The sequence below is a fragment of the Solea solea genome, chromosome 20, assembly GCF_958295425.1.
Source record: "Solea solea chromosome 20, fSolSol10.1, whole genome shotgun sequence".
Lineage (NCBI taxonomy): Eukaryota > Metazoa > Chordata > Actinopteri > Pleuronectiformes > Soleidae > Solea > Solea solea.
Genome location: NC_081153.1, coordinates 22,415,802 through 22,426,017, shown reverse-complemented (window position 1 = coordinate 22,426,017; position 10,216 = coordinate 22,415,802). Strand labels below are relative to the sequence as shown.

General features: G+C 47.0%; 1 protein-coding gene across 2 annotated transcripts; it reads left to right on the top strand.

Annotated features, from left to right (window-relative positions):
- The first annotated feature begins 2,299 nt into the window (after positions 1 to 2,299).
- lrp12 (low density lipoprotein receptor-related protein 12) lies at positions 2,300 to 10,204 on the top strand. 2 transcript variants are annotated; one of them, XR_009234043.1, is made up of 12 exons: positions 2,300 to 2,943; positions 3,618 to 3,674; positions 3,784 to 3,919; positions 5,679 to 5,881; positions 5,954 to 6,201; positions 6,527 to 6,676; positions 6,764 to 6,985; positions 7,241 to 7,507; positions 7,588 to 7,790; positions 7,998 to 8,130; positions 8,231 to 9,275; positions 9,311 to 10,204. XR_009234043.1 is itself a non-coding variant. In XM_058619280.1 (11 exons), the coding sequence occupies exons 1-11, from the start codon at positions 2,898 to 2,900 to the stop codon at positions 9,170 to 9,172; spliced, it is 2,607 nt and encodes an 868-aa protein (XP_058475263.1). In that variant the 5' UTR covers positions 2,300 to 2,897; the 3' UTR covers positions 9,173 to 9,316. The 2 variants fall into 2 exon arrangements, 1 of the variants encoding a protein (XP_058475263.1); XM_058619280.1 differs by having other exon boundaries at positions 8,231 to 9,316.
- Positions 10,205 to 10,216: the final 12 nt, after the last annotated feature.

Here is a 10,216-nt window from a genome sequence, read left to right as displayed (position 1 = left end):
AGTAGTAAAATAATAATATAAAACTGAATCATTTTTGTTCTTCAGCTTTAAAGTCTGAAATACTTTTTTGTATTTAAATGGTTTCAATGTTGTGAGACAAAACAAAATTGGACTTAATTTTCTGATATTTTCTTGTTTATGAACTTGTCTGTTTTTATAAAGTAAAGGAAACGATGTGTGAGTGACAAATCTTTTTTTAATCTGAATAAATAAAAACTGTAAATATGGGTTTGTTTTTTTCTTCCCTTTGATAAAGTCACTGTTTCTTATAAAAACCTTGTCACTTGCAGGATTAACAAAATAAAAGCATGAAACTTCAGTTTCCTGAGTTTAAGTCTATAACAAAGTAAACCACTCACTCTCCCACACCAAACCCCAGAGAAAATCAGTGATCACAACATCACACACAGGAGTTGTTCAGATTGAGCTCAGTGAGACAAAGTGACCACACGAGGCAGCAGAGGACCGGCAGCTCCTGTGTCGCCAGAGCTAAAATCACGGATTTTGTGTGTGTGTGTGTGTGTGTGTGTGTGTGTGTTTTCTGCCATAAACACCGACCTTGTCAGGACCAGTAGTCATCATGGAGACCAAACCCTGGTCCTCAGTCTTAAGGTGGGCATATTATTAACCTACAGTATGTATATTTTTTATCACCCTATACTCTATTCGCGCAGCATGTAATCATCACGTTAAACATAACCAACAAAGCCTACAACCAGTGCGTCATTTGTAAATCATAAGGTGTCGGAACGCAAAGTTTACACATGACAGCGCATGACGCGAGGACAAAGGTCCCGGAACACATACAGAAGACGGTGCTGAATAACAACACGCACATTCTACCACTTCTAAAAGTGTTCATCTATTTATCATTAACACTCGAACTAGCGGAAATAATGTACCTATAAAAATACCATAGTGGTCATTTTAAACGTTCATAATTCATTTACATGTCATTTTCATAAAATGTGTTTATTGACGAACAGAAAATGAATCCCAGACAAAAGCCCTTTTATTTTTATTCTCACTCAATAGAAATGAACTTTTCCTTTAAACGTAAAACTGTTTAATTAACATATTTCATTTCTCTCTTGCCGCTTCTGTCGGGGCTCGCGCACCACAACGAGCTTTTGCTCATGTGGACAGAACCCACGGTGAAGTTTCTCCGTGTCATTAACGCATGTTTTAATAAAGAACTGAAGCATTAATTGCAGCAGGTCGAGGATGTTACCAAACACTGGTCCCCTGCATGTGTTTGTCCTGTAGACAGTGAGTGATGTGTTGTCACCTTTCAGCACCTGTGTGGTGAACAGCGGCATTTGCGTCTTTATACACGGGGGAAGTCTCTTCTGACAACCAGGCTCATATTTGTAATGTTTTAATGACAATAGTATTTATCAAGTCATTTATTTAGCTAATATGATAATATCAAATTCTAATTAAAGTAATTTTTTTAAGAGATCTGTGTCTCAAGTGGGGGGGCCCAAGCACTCTTGGGGGCGGGCCCGGCCCCCTATGGCCCACCCATAGCAACGGGTGTGCTGGTCCTAATGGTTGAGCGGTTAATGTTAGTGATCACACTTTGTTTAGTGAGTGTGTGTGTGTGTGTGATGTTGGAGGAGGTCAGGCTGTGGAGGAACAAAGAAGCAGGGACAATGGGAGGACATCTGTCCTCCCATTGTCCCTGCTTCTTTGTGTGCAGTGTGAGGACATCTGCACACACACACATGTTCATATATCAACAGTTAGCTTAGCATTAGCTCTTCACACTTCAGCATCAGCTGATTCATCAAAATAAACTGATTCTAAAGTTAGCGAGCAGCTAAAACCCACACAGGTGTTATATTGTACTACTTTAAAGTAGTTATAAGTTAAGTTTTATAATATTACTTAAGTCTTAAAGTCCATGACATTTACTGTAAACGTCATGTTCTGATATAAAAAAGTGTGAGAGTTAGGATGGCGCCATGGTGGCGCAGTGGTACAGCGAGTTGTCTTTGAGGATTGTGGGTTCATGTCCCTGGCTCTGTAAGTGTATATTATAACATTATATCATAATACATTTAAAATTTACTAAAAAAAATAAATACATTCTAAATGGAAAAAAAGTTAAAACCCGTTGTTAAAGAAAAGCTCGTCACGTGTTCATGACGTGTCTCTCTCCCCCCCCCCCCTCTCTCTCTCTCTCTCACACACACACACACACTCTGTGTCTCTCTCTCCCCCCCCCCCCTCTCTCTCTCTCTCTCTCACACACACACACACACTCTGTGTCTCTCTCTCCCCCCCCCTCTCTCTCTCTCTCTCTCTCACACACACTCACACACACACTCTATGTCTCTCTCTCTCTCTGTTGTTGTTCAGCTCGACGCGGAGCTAACAGTAGCTCGCAGCTAAGCTAACAGATGTCCTCTCCTCTGTCCGGGCTCGGCGATCATTAACCCGGTGTCCTCGGTGTCCTCTCGTCCCCTGTGCAGCTCGCTGCTCTTATCATGTCCCAGCTAAGCGCACAGTGTTATTGACATTAGCTCCGGCTGTTAGCCTCCACTCTGTTTACGTGTATGGACGGGTTAGCAGGAGAGCTAATAGCGCAGTTAGCCGCTGCCTCTTGTCGTCGCGCACGGTGTTAATTTAACAAATGTCCCGTGTTTTGTCCCCGGACATGTGTCTCCGTGTCCACACCGCGCAGTCCGGGACTCTCAGTCCGCATAGCTAGCGTTAGCTGTTGGAGTCCGATGTCTTTGTTGTGTGACCAGCTCTGTTAGCAGGACAGTTAGCAGATGCTAGGCTAACCCGGCTGGTCTCGCGTAGTTTTTTTTTTGTTACGTTCGCATTTCACAGTTGTGGTTCTTAACATGCAGCTGTGACGTCACTGGTCATCACCCGGCATCATCACCATGGCCATGACGTCAGTGTACGTCATAAACTTGCTCGTTCTGTCAGGTGAGTCTGTGAGCGATGCTAATGCTAGTGTTAGTGTTAGTTTTTAAAGGGAAACGAGTTTCACTTTAAATACGTAAGTGTGATGACGTCACATGTTTGAATCATAATCATATCTGACTGAGGTGAAGTTTGTTTCATGTGTGATTTATGGAGCTTTATATTTTATAACCTTTAGACTGTTTTTACGGGGTTTTGTTTTAGCCCCAGACATAAAACTCTGATTATAATTTAATATAATTCTAGTATTTATATCCATCGTAATGACTTACCTGGAGCAAGTGAAGAGAGCTGAAGCTTGTGGACTTATTTGGGTTGGGAATGAGATCCAAGTGTTGTTACCTGTAAAGTAACCCGGCCCTTAATATTCCATTTAAATAATGATTCCTTGCAATGCCAGGCTGTTGAGAATATCTTTGTAACTCATTCCCAACCCAAAAGCAAATCTAAAATCTCAATATTTAACAGAGGAGTCTGGTGGGTTTAGAGATCGTGACCACGTTCAGTGGTGTTTCACTGAACCATTCTGTCAACAAATCTTTTAAATGATTCACTTTCACCCAGAACAACTGCTTTACAAGAAAACCACAGTGTCACGCAGTCATGGAAACAACGTGACTGACAGTGAGTCGAGTAGAACCTCCCTGCTCACGGTTTGTGCTCTGATGCTTTCCCAGGATGCATTGCTGCCCCTCAGATGAGCGACAACGTCTACGTGTCGGGAATCTCCAGCGGTAAGGTCACGACCCCACATCACACACACACGATGGTGAGCTGACAGGAAACAGTGTCACTCTTTCTCTGTCTGTCTCTCTGTCTGTCTCTCTGTCTGTCTCTCTGTAGCGTGCAGTGATGTGGCCGAGCTCCTGCGAGCGTCCAGTGGCATCATCACCAGCCCGGGCTGGCCGTTCCAGTATCCTGCCAGACTCAACTGCAGCTGGAACATCAGAGCTCGACCTGGAGACACCATCACCATCAGGTTTTTAAAAACGCACCTCGAGTCATTCGCGTGTGTGTGTACTCTATATGTATGTCGATGTGTATATACTGTATCTATATTATATATATATAGATATTAGGGGTGGGCGATATGACCTAAAATTAATATCACGGTATTTTTCATCTTTTGAACGGTGACGGTATAATATCACGGTATTACTTTTTTTGGTAGGTTTTGGGAGGAGTACATATTTTTTAATAATATTCTAATCTGATATTTGTATTTTTTTTTCCTTTCTGATCCGGTCCCCAGAGGAATCACGGCTAAACAATACGAACAATATAATACTAATGTGGTGGCCTTAAATTTGTTTTTGTTTTCTTTTTTTAATACAAACAGAAAAGGACTTGACACATTTTCTGAATATGAAATGTTAGGTTAACATAGTGTAACTTATCAATAGCGTTGTGCAGTCTGTGTCCAAAACATGCGAGTCTCGTATATTTATTAATTTCCAGAGCGCGCACCATGTTTGCACCGCTGTCAGTTGTCATGCACATCAGACGCGCTTCAGAAGGCGGTCTGGAGGCATCTGCTGCGCAACTTCCAGTCATTGTCAATGAAGTGGATGGTGAGGCTAATGTATGGCTCAGTAGTCCGGCTGGACCATAAATCAGTAGTGGCCGAGTAGGCGTCAAGGTGGTGAATTCCGTTCATTACTCTGTCCCGTACCTCCGTGTACAGCTCTGGCAAGTGCTCGTTACGCTCATTTAATGGCCACTCCCCTTTTACCACCGAATATGTTTTACTTTTTTATTTGCAACAAGATATACAGTATATAAGGACAGATATTCAGACCACTGAACGTTTGAAGAAAATGTAATGCATTATTATTTAGAATTAGGAGATTATTGGCGCTCAATTGATTTATCACGGTATTGACGGTATTGCAAAATCCATATCATGGCGCAGTGTCACACCGGTGCTGACTATGACACCGGTATACCGCCCACCCCTAATAGATATATATATATATATATCCATATCAATCCATGATCCATGTCAAGAGATTAAAAAAATTGAGAGATGAATTAATTATGGTCTGTAATGAATTAATCTAATTAATTTCTTTTTTAATCTCACCTAAACTTAAGTTAAGTTTAGGAGAGATTGAACCTAAACCTTACTTAGAAAAGCCCTCAACTTGAGGTATTTTCATTTAAATTCATTATAACATTACTGTGGCAGATCAAAAGATTGATATATAACAGAAACAGTGGCTTTATAAAGTCATTTATTGTTTTAACAAACTCAAACAGATTTACATTCCACTGTGTTCTTTTGTAAAACTCCAAATAATTAGAAAATACAAATAAAATAAAGCAGGCTGTCGGTCACAGACGTGTTCTCCTCCAGCTAACGTCTTCGCTGCTAACGTTAGCTGTGGCTAAACTCGCTAAGCTAACGTCCTTCTATCACTTCCCCTTAGTTAATGGTGCCGTCGGCGTTTTTCAAATGTAAATGTTCCGTTCATTGGGCGGAGAACCCTCACATGCTCCTCCCCCTCGCTCCACACACAACGACAGCACATGTCCACGTCAGGGCCCAACACACATAAAACAGACTCGCATACAGAAACGGTAAAATTAGAGATTAAAAATGAGTTTAACGAGATTAACAAACATAACATGCTAAATATGACTGTAATTAACGCGATCATTTGACACCCGTCATATAGAAATATAGATGTACGTCACAGAGCTAATGTGTGTGCGTGTGTGTGTCCGTCCTCGGGCAGTTTCCAGGACTTTGACCTGCAGGGTTCACACCGCTGCTCCTCAGACTGGATGTCCATCAGCAGCTACAGGAGTCTGGACGGTCTGAGGGTGTGTGGCTCCTCCCTGCCTCCTCCGTACATCTCCTCCCAGGACCACGTTTGGATCCACTTCCACTCTGACGACATTTTGGCGGGAAAAGGCTTCAGACTGTCCTATATCACAGGTGAGGACGCAGAGCACTGCTTATGTCCCCCCCCACCCCCGACTGTCCTGAACAGCTGTCTCGTGGTTGCAGGTAAAGCGGAGGCGTCCAGCTGTGACGTGGACCAGTTCCACTGCTCTAACGGGAAGTGTGTCCCTGACTGGTGGCGCTGTAACTCCATGGACGAGTGTGGGGACAATTCAGACGAGGAGCTGTGTGTGGACTCGCCCTTCTCCTTCCAGCCCTGCAGCCTCAACCAGTTCCCCTGTCTGTCGCGCTACACCCGCATCTACACCTGCCTGCCCCACAGCCTGCGCTGCGACGGCAGCATCGACTGCCAGGTAACAGCTGGAGCCTGAACGCCACACGCCACCAGGCCACAGGCACATTTACATTCAACCCACGTCTTTGTCTCACTGCGAGACAGACGTCTGTAAACCACTCACTCTCCCAGGAGCTGCTGCTCCTCTGCTGCCTCGTGTGGTCACTTTGTGTCACTGAGTGAAGATTTCAAACCCTGAAGTGATGGAGGCAGCAGTGGATCAACAACTCGTGTGTGTGTGTGTGTGTGTGTGTGTGTTAAAACCACTGATGTTCTCTCTGGACTTTGGTGTGGGAGAGTGAGTGGTTGTTATCGTCAGTGTTAATTTTGCGTTTCTCCTCCAGGATCTCGGCGATGAGATCGACTGTGACGTTCCCACCTGTGGAGAACGGTTGAGGAACTTCTACGGTTCCTTCACTTCTCCAAACTACCCCGACTTCTACCCTCCAGGAAGTAACTGCACCTGGCTGATCGACACCGGAGACCACAGAAAGGTGACCTCTGACCTCGTCCGTGTCCAATGGACCTGGCAGACTCGTGGTTCCCGCTCGTCCTGAACTCCCTCCGCTCTCTTCCCGCAGGTGATCCTGAGGTTCACGGACTTTAAACTGGACGGGACGGGTTACGGCGACTACGTGAAAGTGTACGACGGTCTGGAGGAGAACCCTCGCCGTCTGCTCCGGGTGTTGACCGCCTTCGACTCCAGAGCTCCGGTGGCTGTGGTGTCGTCGTCCGGGCAGCTGCGCGTCCACTTCTACGCTGACAAGATCAACGCGGCCCGCGGCTTCAACGTCACCTACCAGGTCAGAACTGACCCGTGATTGGTCGGCATTGTCCAGGTTTTTAGTTCCAGTTATTGTGTAATACCTGTGTTCTTGGGGTGGAATGGCTGGTTTGTGTGGGTCTCCCTCTGAGTTAAGGTGGATTTATTCTGTTTATTCTGTTTTTAACCCATGTCTGTGTCTGTATTTAAGGTGGACTGGTTCTGTTTTTAACCCATGTCTGGGTCTGTATTTAAGGTGGACTGGTTCTGTTTTTAACCCGTGTCTGTATTTAAGGTGGACGGGTTCTGCCTCCCCTGGGAGGTTCCCTGTGGGGGGAACTGGGGCTGTTACACTGAGCAGCAGCGCTGTGACGGATACTGGCACTGTCCCAACGGTCGGGACGAGCTCAACTGTTCATCGTGTCAAGAGGACGAGTTCCCGTGTTCCAGGAACGGAGCGTGTTACCCACGATCGGACCGCTGCAACTATCAGAACCGCTGCCCTAACGGGTCTGATGAGAAGAACTGCTTTTTCTGCCAGCCTGGAAACTTCCACTGCAAGGTAAAATAAACCCAAACTAAAACGAGGACAAACACAGAGTCTGTGAGGAGTAATGTTACTGCAACCTCTGACCTCTGCAGAACAACCGCTGCGTGTTTGAGTCGTGGGTCTGCGACGCCCAGGACGACTGCGGCGACGGCAGCGACGAGGAGAGCTGCCCCGTCATCGTCCCCACCAGAGTCATCACTGCCGCCGTCATCGGCAGCCTGATCTGTGGCCTCCTGCTGGTCATCGCCCTCGGCTGCACCTGCAAACTCTACTCTCTGCGCATGTTTGAACGCAGGTGAGGACGCAGAGACAGGTACTGCTGCCTCGTGTGGTCACTTTGTGTCACTGAGGATTTCAAACACTGAAGTGACGTTGATGTTAGTGATGGAGGCAGCAGTGGATCAACAACTCCTGAAATCACTGATTTTCTCTCTGGACTTTGGTGTGGCAGAGTGAGTGGTTTAACAGCATTCCCCCTCTGGTCTATGATTGGTCATTTCAGGTCCTTCGAGACACAGCTCTCCAGAGTGGAGGCGGAGCTCCTGAGGAGGGAAGCCCCACCCTCTTATGGTCAGCTGATTGCCCAGGGCCTGATCCCGCCTGTGGAGGATTTCCCAGTGTGCTCTGGGAGTCAGGTAAAGATGTCAGATGTTGTTGGAGCGCCCCCTCTCTGCTGCTTCACACTCTGTAGACCAGACAGAATGTGATGAGTGTACCTTGTTTGTGTCTCCTCAGGCGTCCGTGCTTGAGAACCTGCGTCTGGCCGTTCGCTCGCAGCTCGGTTTTACCTCCCTCAGACTCCCCTCCTCCACTCGTCATAGCAACCTGTGGCACCGCCTCTTCACCTTCTCTCGGTCTCGGCGGTCGGGCTCTTTGGCTCTGGTCTCAGCTGATCTGGAGGACAGCGCTGGTTCTGGGAGCAGTGGGAGTTCCGGTTCAGACCTGCTGTCTCCGGACTCTGACGACACAGACACAGAGGGCGAGCGAGGGAGAGAGAGAGGCGTCGGTGCTGTGGGCGGGCCCGTGGCCCCGCTTCCCCAGAAGACCCCGCCCTCCACTGCTGTAGAGGCCGTCGTCTCCGTGACGACATCTGCGACCTCCATGACCCCGATACAGAGCCGAGACCGATGCCGTGACCGTCCCAGAGAAGCCCCGCCTCCATCCAGCCCCGTCACCCTGGCAACAACAAATCCAGATCCAGAATGCCAAAATGACGCCTCAGAGCTCCAGACCCCGCCCACCTCTGCCTTGCAGCGCCTAGCCCAGAACCTTCACCGCCTTGCAAGAAACCTCACCAGAACCAGTCAGAACCAGACATGGACCAATCACAGCCCGCTGCGTCAGCTGGAGACAGGAAGACACGGGGCGGATGCCGGCGAGCGGCGAGGGAGCCGAGAGGACGAAGAAGACGTGGAGCTTCTCATCCCCGTGTCTGACTCTGACTCCTCCTCCTCGTCCTCATTGGTGTGTGACGTCCAACAGCCACTGCTAGAGCCACACCTCTCCTCCAACATGGGCCACGCCCCCCGCCATCACAGAGGAAGCAGTGGTCGAGGAGGGCGTGATGGTCCGTGTGAACACTGTGGGATGGTCCACACGGCTCAGGTCCCCGACGTTTGCCTGGAGGCCACGGGCAAAATGGAGAGCAGTGACGACGAGCTGCTGCTGCTCTGCTAACACGCTAATGTTAGCTCACATGCTAACTGACACAACTACTGCTGATGTAACCTCATCCTTACAACATGCTAACGAATTTATACGAGTACTACATTCATCTAAAGTGTGCTAACATGCTAAGAGCAAAGGTAAGCATAGTGGCTAGCATAGCTAGCCACCATGCTAACATTTCATACTGGACAACATCTAGCCCCTATGCTAACATTTCATACTGGACAACATCTAGCCACTATACTTACATTTCATACTGGACAATGGCTAGCCACTATGCTAACATTTCATACTGGACAACGGCTAGCTAATATGCTAATATTTCATACTGGACAACAGCTAGCTAATATGCTAACATTTCATACTGGACAACAGCTAGCTAATGTGCTAACATTTAAGACCACACAGTAGCTAGCAAATATGCTAACATTTGAGACTGACAACAACTAGCCACTACGAAAGACCTGTTAGCATGTGTTAGCATGTTAGCCTCCAGTGATGTCACTGACAAGAAGTTAATGTTGGTGCGGTAATGAAAACCTTCCCCTGGTCCGTCCTTTAAAGCGCTCCCCACCTGTTTGTTGGTACGACTGAAAACTGAGTCCTGACAGAATAAACGCCACCCCCATGTCCCCCTGTTGCTCTGTCACAGGAAATGATGAGAGGGTCATGTGACTGATGGAGGTTGCTGGACAACTGGTAGCTAATGAAAAGTGCTAGCAGGCTAGTTTTATAAAAGTTTCAAAATGATCTCAGCTCTAATGAATAAGAAGAAGAAGAAGTCGTACGACGTGGTAAAACAGCGGTAATGCCGCGCTCGCATGTTGCTGCTTCTCTTCAAACATGGCAGGATAACGTGCGACTGATCTGCGACTGTGGAGACTTCGTTATCATCGGCCATCAAATCACAGTCAAACACAGTCCAGATGTACAAGAGCGCCCTCCTGTGGTGGGAAAACAAACGCCATGTCGCCATCACTTTAGCAACATTAGCAACTTATGCTACAATGGTTCTGCTAACTTCGGACTGACTCCTCAGAACCAGCCCACTAT